Source organism: Myiozetetes cayanensis, unplaced genomic scaffold, assembly GCF_022539395.1.
Source record: "Myiozetetes cayanensis isolate MyiCay16 unplaced genomic scaffold, myiCay2020 scf2-11, whole genome shotgun sequence".
In the NCBI taxonomy this organism is placed as follows: domain Eukaryota; kingdom Metazoa; phylum Chordata; class Aves; order Passeriformes; family Tyrannidae; genus Myiozetetes; species Myiozetetes cayanensis.
In genome coordinates, this window is record NW_026087411.1 from 16865244 (window position 1) to 16888850 (window position 23607).

General features: G+C 41.7%; 1 protein-coding gene across 1 annotated transcript in view; it reads right to left on the bottom strand.

Moving 5' to 3' along the window:
• Positions 1-316: 316 nt before the first annotated feature.
• PARP1 (poly(ADP-ribose) polymerase 1) overlaps positions 317-23607 on the bottom strand; it is a 33700-nt gene continuing 10409 nt past the window's right edge. The window contains exons 5-23 of the mRNA XM_050315336.1: positions 22098-22194; positions 20538-20654; positions 18788-18964; positions 18207-18348; positions 16513-16653; positions 15584-15826; positions 14594-14662; positions 13711-13843; positions 12309-12504; positions 10908-11036; positions 7614-7697; positions 6695-6817; positions 6075-6203; positions 5286-5384; positions 4599-4751; positions 4199-4326; positions 3751-3812; positions 2573-2687; positions 317-1162 (exon numbers count right to left, since the gene is read on the bottom strand). Of these exons, the coding sequence (XP_050171293.1) occupies positions 1081-1162; positions 2573-2687; positions 3751-3812; positions 4199-4326; positions 4599-4751; positions 5286-5384; positions 6075-6203; positions 6695-6817; positions 7614-7697; positions 10908-11036; positions 12309-12504; positions 13711-13843; positions 14594-14662; positions 15584-15826; positions 16513-16653; positions 18207-18348; positions 18788-18964; positions 20538-20654; positions 22098-22194 (2419 nt within the window). The 3' untranslated portion in view covers positions 317-1080. The remainder of the gene's footprint in view (positions 1163-2572; positions 2688-3750; positions 3813-4198; positions 4327-4598; positions 4752-5285; positions 5385-6074; positions 6204-6694; positions 6818-7613; positions 7698-10907; positions 11037-12308; positions 12505-13710; positions 13844-14593; positions 14663-15583; positions 15827-16512; positions 16654-18206; positions 18349-18787; positions 18965-20537; positions 20655-22097; positions 22195-23607) is intronic.

A 23607-nucleotide genomic window follows, 5' to 3' on the forward strand; every position in this document is an offset into this window, starting at 1 on the left:
AGACTGAAGCCACAGCTGTCAGAGTGAGTTTGAACTGTCCCCTTCGTAGGAATTACCCAACTCTCCCCTCAGGGAAATCAGTAATTTTTGAAGAGCTGATGTTGCTCTATAGTTAAGTACTCTCATATTGCTCAATGACTTACTGAAAGTGAGAAGTAAAAAACGTTAAACATGGGAATTATCAGTTTATATTGCTGTTTCAAGACTACCCACAGCGTACCAACAGACCTCACTCTAAGTCTTGATGAATGAAGCTGGAGCCCAAATTCAACTTACGGCTTTGTCAGGACGTCTACAACAACCAACTTACATCATATTAAAGGTAGGTATTTAAAGGAGGTTTATTTGGGCTAATACTAAATTCAAACAGCCACAAGCTCATTTTCCATGTTTACCACACCAACTGTTGACAAATGAAGTCTCAGCAGAAAGTTCAAATTTTCATTTCACCATGACTTCCTGAAATGTGACTACAGATTTCAATATTTGCCACTTGATCTTTGAGAGAGATATCATGTTTAGGAACATTCTACAAAATACATTTAAATCATGACTCAAAACCAAAACAATTTGGAAGTTTTGAAACATAAAGCTGTTAGTATGAAATTAGCTTTTATTTTTTTTTTTTACCTCAAAATAAATGCACATTTATCGTTTATTCAAATGAAAACTGAGAAAGTGTATCTTAAACAAAGGGGAACCCTAACAGAGCAAATATCACAAACATTGTCAAATGCCTTCTCCTGCTGTTGCCCAGCTCTGTTTGGCTAAAAACATCAGCTTAATTTATTTTTCTTTTTTCTTTGCCAGTTTGGTCAATTAAAAGAAACACTTGAAAGCACCAAAATTAGAAGTGGTATAAAACAAAACCAGGTACTCGTGCCCATCAGAATTCACGTCCATGTATTGCCACACTTTTATATAAAACTTTCACTAAGTGTTGTACTAAATGGGATTTAGTAACCTCTTCTGCAGTTTAGCTCTTGATATCTTGGTAAGAGAAGTCAATGCATAAGCATGTCAGAAGTCAACGCTATAGTGTAACTACAGTATAACTCTAACAGGGCTTCTAAACACTGTTCACCAGAGTGATGTTTTATAGTTGAATTTCAGTTTCAGCAGGTACTTCAGATTTACCTGAGCAACATCATACACAATATATCTGGGAAGAGCGTTAAGGAATAATTACAGTAATTGATATTAATAACACAGAAAAAAATCAAAACACAGTTGAACTTTACCTTTCAATTTACGTTACTACACAGATGCCTGTGTGATTAACCACCTCTAACAGCTCAAATCACAACATTTTAAATATGACTACCCTTTGAATCTGAAAATGTTTTATATTGTAGTTATAAACAGCAATTAACAGTCACACAGAGAACTGAGGATAGTGTAGCAGAATCCTGAGTGACAGGCAGGTGAACCGACTTAGATACTGGAACATAGTTCTTGCAGATTATTTTTTGTCAGCCAGTAACACGTATCTCTCTCGCTATCTAAACAGTAGAGCGACATAGCCTAGATGAGATCTTCAGTTACAGACCTGGCATTTACAATTATAATTGCAGCTCTATTGCTACTTTCCAGCGCAAAGTCATTAATGCCCTCTTAATTTCCCCCTAAAAAACCCAAATTGGAATCACAGAGAAGAGCTCTGCAATTGCTGGCCGTACTTGCACATTCTTATTTTTTCACAGAAAGTCCCAGCTAATCTATTTGTTTCTCAAAGCTTTAGGCCTCAAACTTACCTCTGATTCCATAGTGTAAAACAAAATGAATGCACATTATTCTACCTCAATTAGCAAATATAAGTTGTATTATAGTTTATTGTCTGACTGACCAAGATAGATACTATATTTAAGAAAACTCAAGATAAAAACAGTATTGCCCTGAGTTGTGTTGCCAAGACTGCCTGTCAAAGGAGAACAGCTCACCAAGAAAGAGGACAGTTTCTACAAACCCTGAGGTTGCATAAATGGTTTCCCTGCTTCATTGGCAGTGAAGAGTTTGACCCGGGACCTTAGACACCACTTACAGATATTCTTATGACCTCTTGTGAATGTTAAGCACACATTCATTTGGAATGAATACCCACTCAAAACCTGCAAAGGGTCTGTGGCGTGATGACATACTCCCTGAAGCAGAGAGCTGGCTCCCCCCACCCTCCTGGCCAAGCTGGCCAGCCACAGCACCAAGAGGAAGAAACCAGACTGGATTGATGTGAAACCACAGGGTGCATTCCCTTCTCCTTGTCCTGGCACATCTCTGGGCAAGACACTACTTGGCAGTGTTGCCTGACCACTACAATGCCTTCAGGTATTGAGTCCTGTTGGAGCAACAGCTATTGCTACATGCATGGGTTTCTATTTTTACAGAATGACAACTTAAGTGCAACAACTGTAAAATCACCTCCCTTGCAGAAGGGATTGTCTGCCAATTTACTCTCCAAAGTAAATCTGAAAGAAACAAAACACAGTGCCAAAACTCCTGGCCTGCCTCAGCGAGGTCCTGCTAAACTCAGCAACACTTGGACACTGCGTGCAGCCAACATAACAGCAAAGGATACTCATTATACAGGAGACAGGTATCGTTAATTCCTGTTGAGATCCCATTCCCTAGGGGAACCTCTACACCACCAAGGGTGGTAGTGGCTGTGGGATCAGGTGCAGTTTTGCCCAAGCCTAGAAAGTGAAAAAACATCAGTTACAAATCTAGAAGGCAAACACTTTGCACATAAAATTACTTAGCCAGTCAAATACTACTTCACATGTACTTTCAAATCAAGTGTAGAAGTACCTTAAAAAGAACACAAGGAATACAGTCTGTTCATTCAATTCCGCATCACCATACTTATGGTAGTTGTGCTCTGCTACATTAGAAGTGACAATTTTAGACTTTCGACTTAATTGTCTAATCTGTATGATCAAAGCTAAAACAAAGATTTATAGCTCTCATATCCCAGCTACATTAATGAAAACATGCACATTGCAGCATTTTTAGACAAGTATTACAAACCAATTCTTATTCTCTTTAAAACTTTTCAATACAAATCTGATTTGACATCCATAATAACATGAGTAGCATGTATTGAAAAAGATGCTAAATCACATTTTATTCTATTTTAGGCAACTGAGCCTCTCAAAATGAATAGTTTAAGAAAAGCCACTCATTACTGAATGTTACTGTTCTTCAGTCTCCCATCTCAGTACAGAAGGCAGTCATGATTACCATTTCTTTCCCTCGAATTAAAGAGCTAGGTCTTTTCTCTCATCTTCTTTTTCAGTGCAATATACTTTCTGCAGACAGAAGTTTAATGAGAACAGCTGTTCCATCTGAACTTTTTATTCTTAGCTTTTCCCTTCTCTCCAAGCTTCTAAGGCACTTTGAAAGCTAAACAATTATTCTTGTGATCGATCAAACCTCGCATCTTTCTTCCAAAATACATAGTATTGTTACAATGAAAGTGAGTAAGAAGTTGGAGAATGCGCTCTGTATTTTTTTCCTGTGTATTTAAAGTTTCCTCCTGAACTTCAGGCACCTTCAATCTTAACACTCCAAATGTACTAACTTCCATCTTGAAACAACACATACCCATATACTGATGCAACTATAGGGCACCATTATGCAACTTTTTAAAGGAAGTCCAGCTATGAAATGACTACAGTGCCCTTCACTATAAGCAGAGCACCACAACCCAAGTTTGCCACCAATTACAGATTACCAATGACAACTACTAATTCTCACCTTTCACACTGTGTTTTCCCTTGGGCAACTTTGTGATGTGAGAAGCATTCTTCAGCTCATACCTGGACAGCACAAAGAACACACAATAGCATTTTACATTCATCTTAAACTATACTGATGAAAAAAATCACAAATTTTTCAAGGCTTCAGTTTATGGTGAGTTAATATAAAGTCAACCTAGTCTTCTGGAACTCAACAGCCTTCCTTCTTTGTGTTGGTTACTAATTTTGATGATGTTGGTATTTTGTACAAGATTCTAGCTAGAACAGCAACAATTTCTTTTTTTCCCCCACCTAATACCTCTCATTTTAAGAAAAAACAAATCTTGTTCCTAAAGAAATAGCATGTGCTCTTTCTTTAAGCTGAAGAGAAGGTTTCCAATTTTAGCATCACCTTCTACAAGGATATATTAAGCACACTTGGCAAATACTCTTCCTAAGTTACTTACATATTTCCAAGGGCAACTTCTCCCAGTAGTACTAAACCTATGGGATCAGCTTGAGATGTGTGACAGTAGTTGGCACTCTTGGATACCATGTCTGCAAAATAGATGCCCTTCCCAAACATGTAGCCGGTCTGCAAGCAGGAAATAAATAAATAAATAAAACTGGGACAATAACACAAAGGCACCATTGAATCCACCTGGCTGGGCTCCCAGGAGAGCAAAGCTGCAACTCCAGCTCTTGTGGACACCAGTCAGCAACTCACTTGGGACACACACTGGTGTGTGAATGCTGACAGATTAACACAAGGCCCTCCCCACACAGAAATTCTCTGATTTAGGTTGTCTGACTGTGGTCATCCCCAGGCACAGGGATGCAGGCAGCCAGAGAAGCTGTTTCACATACCACAGGAGCTTCAGGCGGAGCTATCCGGAGACCCTGCGAGAGGATCCCGGCGAAGTTGGTGGTGCGGGAGCCGTGCCACAGCAGCTGGCGATTGTGAAGCTGCTTGAATGGCTTGTAACGCTGACTCTCCCCTTCACGTTCAATCCTGAAGATCTTCCATTCACGAAGGGATAGGAGAAAAAGAACAACAAAGCAAGCCAATTGTTACCTTCATGCAACTAATTGGGGCGGGGGCAGGAAATCATCCAATCTGAAATATACATTAATCTGCTATGAAAATTGATCTGAATGGTTTTTAGTATTTGTAATTTGCTGTGTCACGCCAGCAAAAAAGAGGTAGCATCGATCACATGGTTCTTCCACCTTTTCTTCTACATTTTCACGAGGCCCTGCTTTTCTGAAAAATCATTCAATGAACAAAGGCTCCATTTCAGATGATGGCTCCTCCACCTCTCCTTTGAGGCCAATTAAATTAAAATAAAAATACAAACACAAAGACACCTATTTAAGCTTAGATTCATCTCTGCCTACACTTCTGCTGTTCTGTTAAATAGGAACTTTTCTACCAAACCATCCCTTCAACAAAGGAAACTGGGCAAGCAACTCAAAAATAAAAGGAAACTATGTACAAGGCAACTAAGAAGAGTCCACCTTCACAAAGTTAAACCCCATTATAGCCCAACTTACATCCACAACTTTGAGGTCATATGCATTGTGCGTAGCAGCATGAGTATTCTTCACGTATTGTTTAATAATCTTGGCTTCTTCTGAGTCCTTGTCAACAACCTGCAGAGAGGCAAACAAGAAGTTTCATTAGCATACAAACTAAAAGGCTCTTATAACATGATGACATCCACCTTACACTTGCAGCTGCTCAGTTTAAGCCTCCTTTACTGTTTAGGTGGAAATACATTCCCAGCTAGAGAAATGTACAGATATACAGACAGCACTCAGTCACAGAGTGTCTGAGACAGGAAGGCACTGCTTGAAACTGAGATGATTTTCAACTCTACTGTTCAGAGCAGGGTAAGCTGGAGGAGGTAGCCAAGGGCTGAGTCCAGTCAGGCTTTCAACACCTCCAAGAATGGAGCCTCCACATTCTCTCTGGGAAACTTTTTCCAGTGTTTGACCACTGTCAGGGTAAACAAACAAAGAAAATCCCCAAAACCTAACACCTACTGTGCCCACTACCTCTTGTCACTGGGAGCCACTAAGAAAAGTCTGACTCTGCCTTCTTTCCTCCCTTCCCCCATCAAGTATTCATAGACATTGATAAGATATCCCTTGAGCCTTCTTTTGTCCATGTCAAAAAGGCCCAGCTCTCTCAGCATGTCCTAGTACAACACATGGCCCATTCCCCAGCCATCGCAGTGGTAATATATCTCTCCAGTTACAGTTTAGTTGATTTGTTATACTCCAAACTAACGGGACATCAGCTTATATTCACAGTCACTCGTTTCCTTTTATTTCCTTTACCTTAATATCAGTTCGAAGCTTTTCATAGTTGATGTCAATTGGGTCTTTATCTCCGTCATCATTTCCACCTCTGAGAAGGCTGTAAGCAACCTCAATGTCAAGCAAGTTGTCCAACATCTGCACTTTAGCCTGAAGAATTCAAATAGGTTTTGTTATGTTAGTTGAGCCTTCAACATGTTCAGAATGGAATAATGGAATAATATATTCCAGAATAATCTGGAATATCCCAAATTATAAAAGTATATGACACTCACTGACCACATGGCAACATCTAACAACACTGTCTTTTTAAATATATATACTTAAATATGTTAAAATATACACACACCTGTATACGTAACATCTCTATCTTCTAATATATTGTACATATAATTATTTACACAGATACATGCACATAAAATTATATTCTTCAGAAAAACAAGCTTATCCTCATGCTTTCATGAGGTTAAAGTAAGTTAAACTTGTTTTTCTTCAGAATATCTTCTTGTTTGTGAGGTTTTAACTTTAACCTCGTGCTCTTATGAGGTTACAGGAAGTCTTACAACCTCGCATATTCTCTGTGTAAGATGCTTGATATCAGACCTGTTGCCTGCAAAAAATGTACTGTTTCCAGTCAATACCTGAATGTATTCTAAGTTATTTAGGAGAGGTGGTTTCTTCATCCCGAAGTCATGAGGAATCAGAGTGTAGAAGCGGTTGGAGAGGTCCAAGATCTGGGATTCTGAACCATTGTCAGAAACTGCCTAGACAAGACAATAAGCACCAAAGAAAATTACCGAGTAAGACTAAGTCTCCATAGCAATAAACACACAAAAGATACTACAGGAGTAACATAGAAGCACCAATACAAATAGTGCTTAATGCTGAAACTCTCTTAGGACTAAAGAGTGCAATTCTATTTAATTGTCTTGCATGTAGTAAGTCACAGTATTTGCACAGAAATACACAGAATTTCCATGTGAGAAAGATCTAATAGGGATTATGGTTCTGGAGGGCAAAATAAAGTCTTCTGGATATGGAAGGGGTGCATATCCTTGTCAAGGCTTTCTATACCTATGCTTTGTCAGGGAGCCTATGACAAAAAAATGGGTTATACGATGGTACACTTTTGCCAGTTGTTCAGGCAATACTATGTAGAGACTCCGGAATGGTTCAGATCGATGTGTAAACACAATAACGTTATCAAATCAGACCCTTTCCTGTGTCAACTTAACCTTTATGCTCATCCTCTAACAGAATTCTCTGGGGTAGAAACACCAGCTCACTACTAGAACAAGACACTGGCTTCATTTGCTCAACTGCCATTCATGTCTGGCTCAGCCTAAAGTCTGTGCTACCAAACAGTGAAAGACACAAGTACTGCCCAAACTCGTAGAACAGTGAAGAGAACTACCTGGCTACCCATAGAAGCCACATTCTCTTCCCCAGAAAGAGGGAAAGAAAGCACAGATTTTTATATACACAAGTCAGCATTCACCCCACTCTGAGCCCAGAACAAATTCTGAATTCCTCTTTTGTTCTATCATCTTTCATGCTCACCTGCTGAACCTCATTCAGGATGGAGTATGCACTCTGGATCTGTCGTTTGCTCAGTTTTCCCAAAGGCATCTTCTGCAGGTCAATCTGATGAAGATATAAATGATTAAAACCAAATCTCACTACATTTAAACCACTGCAGCATTCCCTCTCAGGTTTCTAGGGAAACTAATCTCTCTATGTTAGTAGGACTGACCCCTCAAAGAATAGAAATATTTTAGACTCTGTGGACTGAGGAATTATGTCAGAAGGACACACCATTGAGAAAACATCCTACAACCAAAGGAATACTTAGCAGTAGGAAGCTAGGCACACATGCTAGGGCAGTGCCAAAGTAGGGTATTAAGTGTCTGCACCTGGTGTCAGATGCATTCCTCAATCACTTCAGTAACCACACATTTCAGGCTGTCAAAGAACCAAACTGAATGAAGGAATTCTTGTTCATAAGACATCTGTGTCTCTAGGTACAACCCAGACAGCCTCTTTTAACTTTACAATTATCAAGGGTCAAACGCAAAGGAGTTACAAGGTGCTTCATATTCATTCATGAAAAATGAACCAAAAAACTCCAGCAAAGCCAAAAATGATGTCTTGGTTGCCTGCATTTGCCCACTGATTCAACTCAGATGTTGGTTTTCTTTGTGTACTGATGGATCTTGGGAGAGTTTTGAAAATCCTTCATTGTTAAGAACCATCTGAATACAAAAACATTCAACAAAAATCAAGTCCAATGGAGTCTCTTAGAAAGATCATACATCCACTCTTTGGACTCTTGACAGTACTCAAGATACACTCTGCAGGTCAAACTAGCTTTTACTTAACTCAATGGGATTAAGATTTAGCTCATGGACAGAAGATCCTATGAGATCATGACTGTCACATACCATCTGGCTAAGTTCCACATTATTTATTCCCCATGGAGCTAGGATACCCAGCTGTATGCAAGCTGAACTTGGAAGGCTCTTTCAAGCCACAGAGATTGGTGTGAAAGAAGTTGTTTTGCATGGAGATTCCCACCCTGTACTGGGTTTAGGAGAACGTTACCTTTAGCAACAGCTAAGCGTACGTAATGGCAGATACCAAGAAAAGCCAAGATGGGCTGCAAGAGGGAAGACAGGCTTCAGAACCCATCATGTCTTGGGCACGTGAGAGGCACAAAGCCAAAATTAATAATCTAAGAAAACCCAACCTGCAATAGATTTTTAGCTCCCAGTCTCTTGGGGCAAATACCCTCTTGCTGTGTACCATCTGTACCAACTTGTATTATCTAATTATCAGCTGAAAAATTGTGCAGAACACATAAAAGTAAAATGGGCTATTTAACTTGGATGTGCAGAATAGCTGCAGACACCTATACTAACCATAAGTTATATAAATATACAAACTAACATATATAAGCACTAAAACACGAACACCTATAAAATATCCACCAATCATGTGATTTAGGAGTACAGCTCTGACAGAGACCACAAACTGCCAAAGGGCTGGAGTTTGCATCTCCTGCAACTCATGGGAGGTAGTCAGAGCCCTGCAGAGCTAAGCTCTGATGTAAAGCTAAACTGCATCCAAAGCTTTATTGTTAGATGTGTCAAAAGAATACAGGCAAGGGGCTGGGTCTAAAGCAACAGCAGCGCTGCAGTTACCACCAGATGCACTGAGGTTAACAAGAAGAATTAGCTCCCCATCACAGATGTGTGCACCAAGACTGCCATGAGAGGCAAAGATGTTTTGCCTTCCACTCAGGCTAGGGAAGACATAGCATTTGAGTAGACTCAGCCCTCTAATAAGCCCTTTCATGTAAGGCAATGACACAGATAACTGTAACAAACTCCTGTATGCTTGGGCAGGTAAAATTCTTGAAAGATAAATTAGAGGCAGGAACATAAATGCATCAGATAAATCCACTGTCATGTAACAGAACGACTCAGAATTTGCTGCAGTTTTGGCAGAGTAAGAGTGCCTGGGTGGAACGAAATACTCAAGATCAGGCTGATTAAAGAACCAAGCAGCCATTTCTGGACAATGCACAGAAACCTCTAACTAGGAAAAATATTATTTCCTCTAATGGAACACAGCTGTTCGGCAGCATCAGTACAGGAAGATAAATCTAATAGGAAGACAGGCCCATCTGGAGTCCCAGTTCTACTACAGATCTGCAGATGGTATGAATTAACAGTTTCAACAGAGTTCTACAAAACCAAATGACATGAGATGACGATCAGTTCAGAGTCTTTAGCCAGTTACAGTTACAAAGAATTATTAATATTATACAAGACTTGGATGTAAAGCACCTCTGAAGATGCAGGAGAACACAATTAACCAAAGGTGCTACAAAACATTGGGTAAGCCATCGGAGAGCTTTCGTATAAGCTGTAGAAAACAGTGCAGACCTTTTCTGAAAGGCAGATACACAAAATACTGACATAGAGAAAAAACAGCAGCTGCTTAAACATGAAGTCTTAGGGCAGGATAACTAAGTTGGCTGAAGAAAACCAGAAATTTAGATTCAATCCAGTCTGAATGGCTGCATTAAAACAAACAGCAGGATCTCTGAACACTGGTAAAACTATGCAAGGAGAGACATATCAAGACAGAGAACAACTCTCTGAAAGCTTGTTAGAAAGACGCATCAAGAAGTATAGATGAAAGAATGACAGATGAAAATAGAGTATTATTAGAACAAATGAGAAATACAACAAAAACAATCTCAAGTTTGGCCCTGTTCAGAAGAGGATTTGGACTTTGTCAAGGCACTTAGTAAGTGTATGTATCGAACTGGCAGCATTTCTCAAGTCTGAGCTGCATCTCAATTGCATCCTAAACCAGTGGTAGTTCTGCACCCCCCTCACCCCCAAATGTGGTTCACCACTTAGAAAAAAAAGCATGTCTCCAACCTCACATCACCAGCAAACTGGTTATCTGTGCTAATATTTTAAGAGCATTCAGCAAACAGTGGTCACTGTGCATGTGTCACTGGAAAAATCCACAAACAAACAAAAAGACAGAATCATTAGTGATCCCAGGACTGGAAGACAACTTTCTCACAGGCTTGTTAAACTGAAGACACCAACAGGCAAAGAATGTATTTGTGTTTTCAGAACTGCATGTATCATAACTAAGTTACTACTTCCAGTGCTTGGCAAATTCCAGTTGGACTCTTGCCTTTATTTTAAGGCTAATCTAAAACTTACACTGACTTTTGGAAAGTATGATACACCCCAGATTGCCAAGAATTTGCAAATTCTGTCTGTGCAAGTATGGTGGTTAGAAGGGAGAAACATAAATGTGTGTAGTCACCTCAAATTCCACCATCGCTTTCTTCATGCTCTCCACATCAAAGATCATCTTAATAAGATCTTGGATTGGCTTAGCAAGTTTTGATTTGGTCCCAGCACCTACTGTCAGTTTCCTGACAGCTTCTTCATCCTGGGAGGTAAAATTAGTATCAGAATTAGCAAAATCACAAAGGATAAAAGTAACAGGCTGGCTGCCATGGCAACAACTCAAAACCAATTTAGTGTATGCATACTATGACTAGCCTGAAGTTCATGGGGAGCGTGGGACATTGCTCTGACATTTTGGAACAAAGAGGGCTTAAAAAACCACCTATTCAGTAATTTGGCAGATGTTATTTCAAGAGATAGCGCAGTAAAAAATAAACAGAAAAGTAGAACTAAGGGAATAGAAACTCTCTTTGCATCTTTGCTTCACCTCAAGCAACAGTATTAATTGCTTTTTCTGCAAGCTTTCTGCTGCACAGAGACTTTTATATGAAAAATAACTGTTTACTTTGCTACTTTTATGACAAAATAAACGTAATAACCAGTTTCACTAAGTTTTGGTAATAAAAATTGTCACAGATGTCACAGGAATCATCAATTAGCCATAATAGCATCTAGATGCCTTCTTGGAGAGAGCATTGCACAAATAAAGCACCTGTCAGGTGCTCTGGGTAACACTGTACATTGCAGCGAAACAGACACTTTGCCACTGAAATATTCAAATTTCCAGAATTCAAGCACTGAAAGATGACATCCATTACTTTGGCCACACAAAAACTCAACAGCTCAAAACCATGTTTTCTGGTAACTGCATAGCTTACTAACAGCATTAAACTATTTCATCCAAAAATAGTTTAAGTTACAGGTATGTCTTTAAATAAACACATAAACCCTCACTGGGCATGAAGAAGAGAATTCTTATTTAGCTTAGCTGTCTGAATAGCCAAATCTTACTGGCAGCAAATAATTTCTCTTTCTCAGACTGTTCAAAACATGCACTAAGCAGAGCGCTGCATAAGAGTTACTTCAGCATTTGGGAGGATTTTGGAGGCAGAAGACAGATGAGAAGTATCTATTTTAAATAAAAGAAAATCGGGTTTTCAAACAGTATGTATGTGAACTGACTGCTGAATTAGGTTCAAATTAACACCCTTGAAACTACAGAGTAAACAAGGAGAACTAAATGGACTTGGGAACTTGATAACAGAAAACTCCCCAGTTTCCCAAGAGTCTGTTTTAATGGATGGCACTCCTTGATCTACAGTTCTCTTATGTAGCACAGAGAAGATGCAATAGCTGCACTTCGTTCCTCTGGTTTGCTAAGTGTTAAGTGATCCAACAGCGAGCACAGAACAGAACAGCTATAGCAAGGCAGCTGAGCAATGCTCCACCTGGTACTGGGACATTTCACAGTTACCTGTCCATAATCTATTTCCAGTGGGTAGAATTTTTTTGGATATTTAGTGAAGTTCTTCGAATGCCAAGAATTGCCAGTCTTCTCTTCATACAAATTCAGGAAGTGTTCAACAGCATCTTCTTTTGACGGCATCTGCTCCAGCTTGTTACTCCCAATTACAGTGCCCACACGGCCCCAAGATCTGAACACCCAGTATCTAGAGAAATGAAATGTGAGAAAAGAACAGACATAAGACACTCCAGTGCTAGATCTCAGTCCAAATGAAACTGACCCTGCAACACCCACACAACTGATGTCATCAGCCCTTTGCATACCATTAATTTTATAGAAGACACTGTCTATAAGTAATTGTTGGAAGTCAACAGAAGAGTCACCACAGAGTGTATGTCCAAGAACTGGCAAGAAAAATGCCCACTGTTAACACACCAGACTTACAGCCCTAAGAACAAACGGGTGCACAGCAGGAAAAGAGAGCCTAACACCTCTTCAGTCTTCATGGTTTGCAAATACAAATATTCAGACTACTGGGACCATAAATTCAAAAAACAAAGACAATGAATCTTTAAGCCTCAAGCCCCAGAGTTCAGTATTTTAGAGAAACCAGAAGCAAATCAAGTATTTGTCTGTACTACTATCACCACCCTGGGTGAGCTTTCATGGTATTTATGGGGATACAATCCATCAACCTTTCCAGTACGTCAGGTACGAAATGCAGGCACAGAGGTCCCTCTGTGTACTGAACCACGGATCTGATACAACCATCACACACAAGAGGCAGGAACAAAAGCTTATTATGAACACGGTAAAGTGCAATAAATCTGGAGCTGAACCAGGGTTACTGACAACAGACATCAGCCACCCTGGATTTCTGTGTCACGTTGTTTGCCAGGGGCAGTTTCATTTTAAAGAACCCTCACAATTTCTTTATCTCATCAGCAGTGCAACCACTGGACAGCTCCGCCATGCACCCAATGAGACTGAAAAGCTAAACACAGCCCTGACTATTTCAGTGCATTTTGTTAAGCCTCAGGGCTTAATTCAGGACTACAATGTGGTAGAACAGCCAGAATCTGTTTTTTTTTCCCCAGGTTACAGCTCAGCAATTAAAAGGCAAGATTAAGTTGGAGTACAATGGAGAAACACCCCCCCACCTCAGGTTTTGCCAGCATCCCAAAGAAATGTCTCCATGAAGAGCAGAGATTTCTCCATGGGTGGCTTGTTGTTTAGCAGGTTTGGAGTAGTTCTTTTAGTTTTGGGGGTTTTTGTTTGGTTTGTGGTGGGTTTTTTTTAGAGTATCTCTTCAAAGACATTTCACTCATAAGTGGCTTTCAGAGATGTCAAAAATCCAGTATGTATTAGGAAAAATGTGAACAAAAGTATTTCAAGGGAAAACTGGACTCACCTGTTCTCTCTGTCATCCTCTAGCAGCTGCAATTTATAATAGGAATTGGTTCCTTTCACAATATCTACCAGTCCCAGGGTTGCACTGAAAATTTTTCCACCTTTTTCAAAGACATGAGCAGAATCCTCCAAACCTGCAGAGAAGAAACAAATTAGAACACAGAGGAGGGTTACTGTTTTAGCTCTCCTTCCTGCATTTGTGCTCATCCAAATGTTTCATGTAGTGTGATTTAACAAAAATACTGCAAAAATAGTGACCATATGCTCATTCAAAACTACCTGAAGCATGTTTTCCTTCTAATGAATTGTGAGCACACATCTTTGGTTAATTGGAGTGAACATCAATCCTAACAGGAAGGGAAAAAATTGTAATATTTGATAGAGGATGATCTAAAATCTAGTACCTAACATTACATGACTGGCTGCAGGAATTCTCAAGAGGTGCAGCTATGCAGGTGTCACATTAGCAAATGGACTGAAAAGGAAAGGCTGGCCTTGTATGCAGTGGGAATTCTCAGAACAACATCCATGCACCACAGGTTTGGAGAGTGGCATCAGTTGCTCCCTGAAAAGTCTGGGGACAGATGTTCATGCCAGACCTGTGGCCTCTGCCGACTGGGCTTTTATCCACCCCACAGAGAGATGCTCCTGAAGCTGAACAAAGTACATGCTTTAGTTTAAAAGCTCCTTCTGAAAACTCCACTAAAAAGTCCTGCAATATCCAGCTTTGGATGTCAGTCAACATCCTTCCTTTGATAGCAACAAAAAAGGTTTAAAAATTTGTGTTCCTTTTATGGAATCCCTATCCTTTCACCAAAACAACACTTTGCAAACAATCACTCCTCCTGAAGACTGTGGGTGGTGCAGGCACTGTTATCACTCACCAGAATCAGGATCTACTGCTGCTCCACCCTTCACTGTTAGCTTCATTTTCTTTTCAGACTTGCTAGGTCCTGCAGTGAAAGACAGTTAATTTTTTTCCTAGGTGAGCAACACAGTCTGACTTGAATCAACACTTAAATTTCATAATTTGCATAATTATCACCCTAAAGTGAATCAGATTACCAATATATGAGCACAATGACTTAGATGGCTTTTTTTTAACCTAGCTTTAGCAGCAGGGCCAGGAGTTAGACTCAATGATCCTTGTGGTTCCTTCCAACTTGGCATATTCTGTAACCACAAATCCCAAAATGGGATTTAAAAAACTCACAGAGTATGGGGGCTGTTCAGATTCCCTGGAGATGCTGTGAGACAGTCTGGCAATAACACACCCAACCGTATGACAGAAAGCTCCGCTTTGGAGGATACGGAGAACGGCTTCCAAAGATAAGGGAGCAGACCTGATATTTTTGTTCATGATCCAAAGGTAATAATGCAAGCTCTCTATGGCACTGGTGAGCAATGCCACCAGTGGTGGGTATTTTTCCTCCTCTGTTAGAATAATGTTATGTTCTCAATCAAACTGCAGAGACCCAGTGCTCTGGACCCTGGTATTTTCTAACTTGCTAACACCCCTTGGGGGTCATGGTAGTCTCTGTATCTTGATGCCCCAGGACCTCCCTGGAGCTGCAATATTGACCCAAACTGGCAGAGAAGCTGATGTCTTATGAGGAAGGGAAGCCTGGGCACATACAGCACTGATCTCTGAAGCAAGAATGACCTAGGGAAAACAAAAGCCAGCTTAGGAGTCAGCTTCAACTTTACTTAAAGCCAGTTTTACCCTAAGGGCTCATTATTTAAATTTATTACAAGAAAAAGGGCAGAAAACTCAAGAAGAGGGCAAGGACAGACCATACTCAGGTTCGCTTTGTGCATGCACAGAACTGAACAGGTGAACAGGCCTGTGGAGAAACAACTGCTTTGTTCATCACCTTGTTCTTCTTTGACCTTGCCAGCACTCTTCATACTTGGGGGCTTGCTGCTCTTTCCATCCACAGCCATTTCCTCATGCTCCATTTTCACCTCTGCACCCCAAGGTGAAAGTGCATGGAGAGACACAAGCTCCTGGAAGTCCTTGCTGGAGGATTTCACATCCTGAAGAAACGCCTCTGAGACCACACGGACTTTGGCCTCCTTCACTTCTTCCATCTTCTTGCTCATTTTCTCCACATCCTCTGCAGAGGCAAGGGTAGGAAAAGGGAGGAAAAAACAGCAGTGAGTAACACATTGTGAAAACACAATTCCACTATATTTCACATTCAACATGTTCTTTGGAGAGCAAAATCCCCTTCAGCTCAAATCTGCAGCTTGGACTAGAGCAGGAATACTCCTGTTTTACCTGACTGGTCCAGCTCTCGCCTTTCCAGAGCTGGGCTGGAGTTGTACAGTTCCTTGGGGACCTCCTGGCAGGTGGGAGATCTATCTCAGCAGTCAGTTTGCACCTCAACTCCAACAAGGAACAAGAACAGACCCTAACTTGCCAGCAGAGAAAACAACTGCCCTCAGGTACCACAGTCAGCTCTGTGGCTTCTCCAAGGCAAACACAGACACAGCCCCCAGCACCTCTCATCCCAACAAGGGTGGCTTGCACAGCACCACCGTCTGCACACAGATCCCAGCTCCAGCTGCCACAGACCCTACAGAGCCTTAAGGCACAACCCACAGGGTTAACCTGCTAGGCAAGTAAAGTCAAACAGCACACAGCTGTCTTTAGTTTTCCAAGCACACTAAGGCCATGTGTGCACACAAAACACTCCCCCTAATCCAAACACTGATCCCCAGACGGTTGAGGACACATGCCCTCTGTAATCTGCTCAGCTCTGTTACCAGTGCTACCAGTAACCGAGGCAGGGCTGCTCACTCTGTGTGCTGATGCACAGGGTGGCCTTGTTAGCTGTCGTGGTCATCTTTCCTCCCAGGTCCTCCACAATGCTCTTCACCTCCTCCTTGTTCTTTGACAGCTTTCCAACAACCAGGATCTTCATGTTGGTCAGTGGTTTGTCTAAGGGGTTTGGAAATAACACAACATGGTAGCAACAGGCATAGAGTTCCCCACACAACAAGCACAAAGGGACAGCATTCTCCCCACTCCATACAATCAGCCCAACTGGCAGAGGGACAAGGGGCCAAGCAGGTCCCAACTGTGCTAAGTAAGTGTGAGGAAGCTCCCCTTCCCATAGGAAAAGCAACAAAGCCCAGCAGCTGCCAACAAACAGAAGGGACAGAACACAGGGAAATGTGTAGGCATACTATTTGCCCTTTTTTTGTTTTGTTAAATAAAAAAAAAAATCAGTCTGCTTCAGCACTGTGCTACTAGAGACTGTGCTCCACTTCCCTCTTTTTTGATGCCTGCACAGCATAGGAGAAACTCACTGTCATACAAAAGCTCCTGCCTCTTCAAAAGCAGTGTTCCTACATTACAGTATATTCGAGTCTCAATCTTATAGCCAGTACAAGGCTGTACCATTGCAAACCCCATAAAAAGTCAGGAGTAAATTGGTAACCACCTGAGGCACCACCACATCGTGTTAACACTCTGCAATGAAGAGCATATTTGCACTGCTGAAGATAAATGCTATCAACTCTGATTGACCAACCGAGGGTTGTGTTTCCTCTGCTCTCCTCTCAACTCAGATTTGTTTGGTTGCCAGCAAACAAAACAACCTGGCTTTTAAATCTGGTCAAACTTTTGAGTTTACTTTCAGGGGGCACTGAGGCTGGAATCAATTGCCTAATCAGAAACAAGACCTGGGTTATTTTGTCTTCATCGCTAAAATAACATGATCTGGCTAAAATTATCTGTGCAGAATTACTCGCACCCTTTTCACCAATTAACAATAATGCCTTGCTCCCAAAACTATGGCCAGAGCTAGAAAGGCTGAATAAGAAAGAAGTCAGCGTAGATCTTAATGGACAGGCTACATCACCAAAGCATACAACTCCTCCAACATCCTACAGGGAGTTTCTGAGTCCAACCTTTTGCCAGTTTGTGGGCTGGAGACAGCACAACTATTTTGCATGAAGGGAGTCAGTGATTGGTAAAGCCAAATCTCAGTGGGTGATTTAAAAACAAACAAACAAAAAACAACCAAAACAAAACAAAAACGACACAGGAAAAAAAAATCAAACTTGCCTCTTGCCCTTAAAATGTAAAATGATGGGGAATATTTGGCATTATGCATGTCCCTGGATGTTCCCCAAGAAACCACGCAAGAAGGTACTTTGCAGCAGGTCTCCATTGGGACATGTTTTGCATTTTAAGTTTCTGATTCACTGCAAACACATCATTTTCTTACCATCAAGAAACACCCAACATGATTTGTGAGTAAACAACCAGGACCTCAAGTCCATGTCCCCAGGCAACCCATTATACCAGGGTCCACCTGTGCTAGGAAGATGAAGCACATGAGACTGTTTTTCAGCAGGAGAGCTCTGCCTGCTTGAGGACAGGAGGAGAAGAGTGTGCCTGTTCAGGGTGGCATGTTTGTCTGGCTGGGAATGGCAGCCGGAGCATCATTCCAAACTCCACCAACCCATGCCCATCCAGACACTTACCTCTGGGGGCAGACACGGTCTCTGACAAAGGAGCAGATGCAGAGGGAGGAGGTGCAGAGTTCACAGCTGCAGCATCTGGAGGGAACACCCTGTCCTGCTTCTTGCATTTAAATTTCTTCAGGTAAGGAATTTCCCGAAACTCCTGCGGGATGGAAGCACAAGCACCAACAAAAATTATTGTAAGATTTAAAGGCTAAATTGAGCGCTGGCCAAATGTCGGCATTTACTGCAAGTCTTGGAAAGGACTTCCGAGAGATTCACACCAAGGTAGGCAAAACCCCACTTTACTGACTGCAAAAACAAAGCTGGAAAAGGGTAAATGATGAGTTTTAAATCAAATCAGCAACACCTCTTTCAATTCAGTGTTACTGGAAAAAATATGATTTATTTATGCATCAGCTGCCTGCTCCTGGAGGGATGTGGCTGTGACAGGACTTCCTTGCTGTCACAGCTGCTCAACACTGCAGCACACTCTGCTCTCAGGCATCCAACACTCACTGCTGCTTATTCAATCTCCTCACAAGAGGTAACATCAGTTAAGAAACGTGCTTCAGAATGTGAAATAGGCAGTAAACACCCACCTTCGGGATCACCCAGTCTTTCCTGTTGGGAGTCTGCGTTTTAGCAACGCACTTGGTCCAGGCAGTGATGTCCCCTGAGCAATAATACGCATCGCTCTTGAACACAAACTGTCCCTTACACTGCTCACAGGGAAGCAGAGCTCCAAATGCCATCCCATCTGCTACTCGGTCCAAAATCTAAAGCAACAGAGAACAACAAAACGGGTCACGGCAGGAGGAGGCTGGAAGCCCCCGCACTGCGCTGCACACAAAAATAACTGTCAGGCTGTTGGCACGCAGACGTTTCCAGCGCATGTCACGCGTACACTAAACATAAACCACGACTCTTACCCACACTGATTGATATATGATGCCTTAGAGGCATGACACAAAGTTTCTCCAGTCACACCCTAGCTGCTCACACCCCTGGCTCATAGTCTCTCCTGTCCAGGAAGAGGGAGGTGATTCTCCCCTCCACTCCACTCTCCTGAGACCCCACGTGGAGTGCTTCCTCCAGATCTAGGGCTCCCAACATAAGAACACATGGACCTGTGGAAATGAGTCCACAGGAGGGCCACAAAAATGATCAGAGGGTTGGAGCACCTTTCCTGTAGAGACAGGCTGAGAGAGCTGGGATTGTGCAGCTTGGAGAAGACAAGGCTCAAGGGAGACCTTATAGGACCTTCCAGAATCTAAATGGGGTCTACAAGAGAGCTGCTGAGGCACTTTTTACAAGGGCCTGTAGTGGTAGGACAAGGGAGAATGGCTTCAAACTGAAAGAGGGTAGGTTTAGATTGGATATTAGGAAGAAATCTTTCACTCATCAATGGTGGTGAGGCACTGGTTGCTCAGAGAAGTTGTGGATGCTCCATCTGTGTAAGTGCTCAAGGCCAGGGTAGATGGGGCTCTGAGCAACCTGATTTAGGGAGTGACATTCCCTGCCCACGGCAGGGAGGTTAGAACTAAATGATCTTTAGAGTCCTTTCCAACCCAAACCATTCTATAATTCTGTGGTTCAGGAGAACATACCTACCACACAGCACTTGATCAGGCTGCCATGCCAGAACAGCCAAAGAGGAGATGAGCTACTGCATCTGAGCACATGAGTAGGTAGGTGGAAATGTAGGCTCAGACAAGTCCAGGTTTTCCTGCCTAGAGAGTATTTCATGACCATTTTGAGTCTAGACACTTCCCACATCCCAGCCCACACTCCTTACAAAGAGTCTTGATAAATACAAATACTTAAAGCAGTATGTGGCTGTGAAAGAGAGCAGACTTTCACACCTTACATAGACTGAAATTGACTGTTTTTAGAAAAGAAACCAGGAAAGAAGTTTTACGGTTTTTGCTTCATTTTGCATAATTGAGGAAGGCAATTTGAAGTGCCTTAAGTAACCTGCACTTAAAGAGACAGCAACAAAAAACCAAAAACCAAAACAAAACAAAAAACCCACACACACAAAAAAAAACCCCAAACCAAACCAACAAACAAACAAAACATGGACCGCTTTGAGCACAGAACAAAGGCACATCACTGAGATCAAGATGCTGAATTCAGCATCACACACCACCACACTGCCCTCCACAAGAAGCCTAACAGCAATATCACCGGGGTCCTGGGACAAAAGGACTGGGCTTTGCACCAGATTTCTTTCTTATGCATTATAGGAATGTACCTCAGATTCATGGACCTTGCAGCAATATTGGGTCAGGTCAGCTTCACTGATTCAGAGACCCAGCACACACACAGAGCAACTACAGATCAACTCACGGCATTCTCCCCTGAAGGAACCTCCTGTTTGTTGGCGATCAGCAGCTCTTTCAAGTCATTAGTGGAGCAGACCTTCCTCAGCTCATCCTTGATGCCCCAGATCAGCTCTGTCTGCTCCTGTTGACAAAACCCAGCAGCTTAGAAAGCAATCAACTTGCAAGTCCCTAAGAACACTCTTAAAACTGCAGTATGTGGACAAGTCCATGCTTGCTAAAACCATCTCACGCAGAGTGTGAGGTGAAGAGCTTCAGGAACAAGTAGCTTTACCAAAAGGCAGTCACACATTTTACCAGACACCTAGAACACATCTTTAAAGTCACATACTTCAAATTGCAGTGTCCTTACTTAGCAAGCTCTCAACAGCCTTTACAAACACCACCTAACTAGTTGACACTGGTAATAGCAGGGATGTGGCTGCATTGAGTCTTTTATCAAAATAAAAATAAAAAATGCTGATTGTCACTGTTTTTATTTTAAAGTAACTAAACATAAGATGAATTTCTACCAGATCAGTCACCGCAGCAGTGCAGAGAAGCATGCACATCCTTTTGGGATCTTCTACAAAAATTGAAAGAGCTGGAAAGCAAAGCAGCATTCTAAAATATCTCTGCATATTATTCATTGGCTACAGTCAAAAATGCAGTCTACCCTAGAAGAACTGGATAAGTGGGTTAAATGGTTTAATTTTCAGTGTTAATGATCATGCTTAATGAAATGCTGTTAAAAAAGTAAACCCAAAGTTAACCCTAAGAAGTGCTCATCCACAAAGTGGATCCACAAAGAACCTTGATCTGTCCTGAACATCTGCATTGAGCAGCAAAACCTTCAAAATGTCTCAGCTATTTTCTTTTTTTAATTAAGGTGCTGCCACACAACAAAAAGAAAACTTTTGTTCAAAGGTGGAGACACCGTTTCCTCTACAGCTCCATTAAGACTTCAATTGCAGCAAAAGCACCTTGTTAATTTTTTTTCTTGGGAACTTTCAATAAATACAAAATTCCTGAAGCTCTACTGGGAATTCTTCCCACGATATTCTAGAAAGTGAAAGGCAGAAAGCTGTGATCCATCACAGTTTTCACCCAAGAACTGAACACACCTCCCCAGAGGGTGAAAAAGATGATTTCTCATTAATGTAGAGTTGCACAACTTATCTCTGTTTAATTTTTACAGTGAGCTATTTACTGTTTCCCAAGCTCTTCTGCAACAGTGCTTGGGCTCCGAGCACCAGCCACTAAAGCGAGATGATATGGGATGGACCACAGAACCAGCCTCTCTAAGAAAAAAGGCATTTAACTTCATCTATTTAAATCCAATAAGCACAAGTCCTGGACTAGAAATACCCCTCCTGTCTCGAGAGAAAGGCAGAGGGTGAAGTGCCTTCAGCAAAGCCTTAGTGACAGGGCACCTCCTGTGCCAGGACACAAGGACCAGCTGTGTTGTAGCTGCTCCATCTGGGCACAAGGTACTGCCTTCTCCAGGTGCTACAGCTCTTCAGTTAGTGTTAGAACACTGCACTGTTCTACCAAAGCAGTTTTTAGGATGTGACCAGCTAAAACTCACCTTCAGCTGCTTTTCCTGCTTCGATTCTTTCTCTTTTTCTTTTTTCTGTTTCTTTTTTGCAGTCACATTTCCATCTACCTCTTCTCCTTTCCTCTTTCTAATAGAGAAAAACAAAACAAAACCACACACACATGAAAGGAAGTTATTTAGATGCCTGTCCAGCAGTTACCAGAGCTCAGATTACTGACTGCCGATATCTGCAGAGGCTTGAATATCCTCAGTTTTGGCATGCAAACCCATTTTTCAAATTCCTCAGTGCTAGATTGTAGACACATATTTGGCTCTGCAACGTGAGTCGCCTCAAGCAGGTCAGATACACTTAGAGCTTTTCTATGGGATAATCCTATGGTCTGGCAGAAAAGCATGTCAAATACTGCAATATTTCCAGGCATTTTCATATACACCTGTATTAGTTACCCTAAAGAATCATTGAATAGCTCTCCAAATCTAAGGAGGTTTGGCAATGCAGGTTAGAAGACCGCAGTGTCCTTCAGCTGAATCAACAGCTTGATATTTCAGCTTAGACAGTCCGTACTGAAACAAAGGACAGCAAACTAAGTAACTTTAGTAAGCTAACACACTGGGAAACTAGATATTTCCCATCTAGTTTCTCTTCAGACTGGAATTTTGGCCTGCCTCTGAAATCAAACAGGTGGAAGTTTCTACTTGGAAAGTGCTTTCAGCCCGATAGCGGTTTTGTGACGTACTATTGTGAGCTCTGTGTGTGTAAATTTATGGCTATTAGCTGGGGTCCTAGAGCTTCACAGGGAGAAGTTACAAAAAACACTGCCTGAGAAAGACTGGAAAGAGGAAGTCAAATGAAAACTGGGGGGTTTTGGCAGACTTCAGAATGACAAGAGACCTCAAAGGAAGACCTTTTGTGTTTCCAGAGTTATATCATCCCCTTCATCTACATGGTTTCAAAATACATCAATGTTAATAAACCAAGTCAGTGTGTACTCTCCCCATGAGGATACTAAGGGAAATTCTGCCCCACTTGAGGCAGGACGAGCCTGCAACTAGAGGCAGAGAATGAACACAGCTTGAATCTTGAACTTGATTTTGACAGAGCTGCTATCATATTGAAACATCAGCCAGGTTTCCTTTTAAGAAAGCATCTGTTTTAACTTTACAAGATGTGGCTGATGGTTAAGCTATAAAGTTGACATTCTCTATTGCTCTCCTACTTACAATATTAAACAGTCCACTTTCTAGTACTTTGCTACTGTTAAGACTAACTCTGTATGACAGCTTATTAGCTGTAAAGCTGCAGGAGGATGTCAAGAAGGTACTCTTCTCCCAGAGACTCATGTGTGAGACATCCAGACCCTAAAATTGGGCCAAGTGCTCATTTTAGTTGCAGGGGTCACCACTAGCCCCATCATTAGCACCTCTCACCAAACTGTGGTTCAGAGCACTCTGAAAGTCTTTGAGGGCTGGTTTTGCAGAAGAGCTCATCTTCCAGCTGTGCCCCTGCCAGGTCCCATCAGTGAGCTGGGGCTGTGCACTG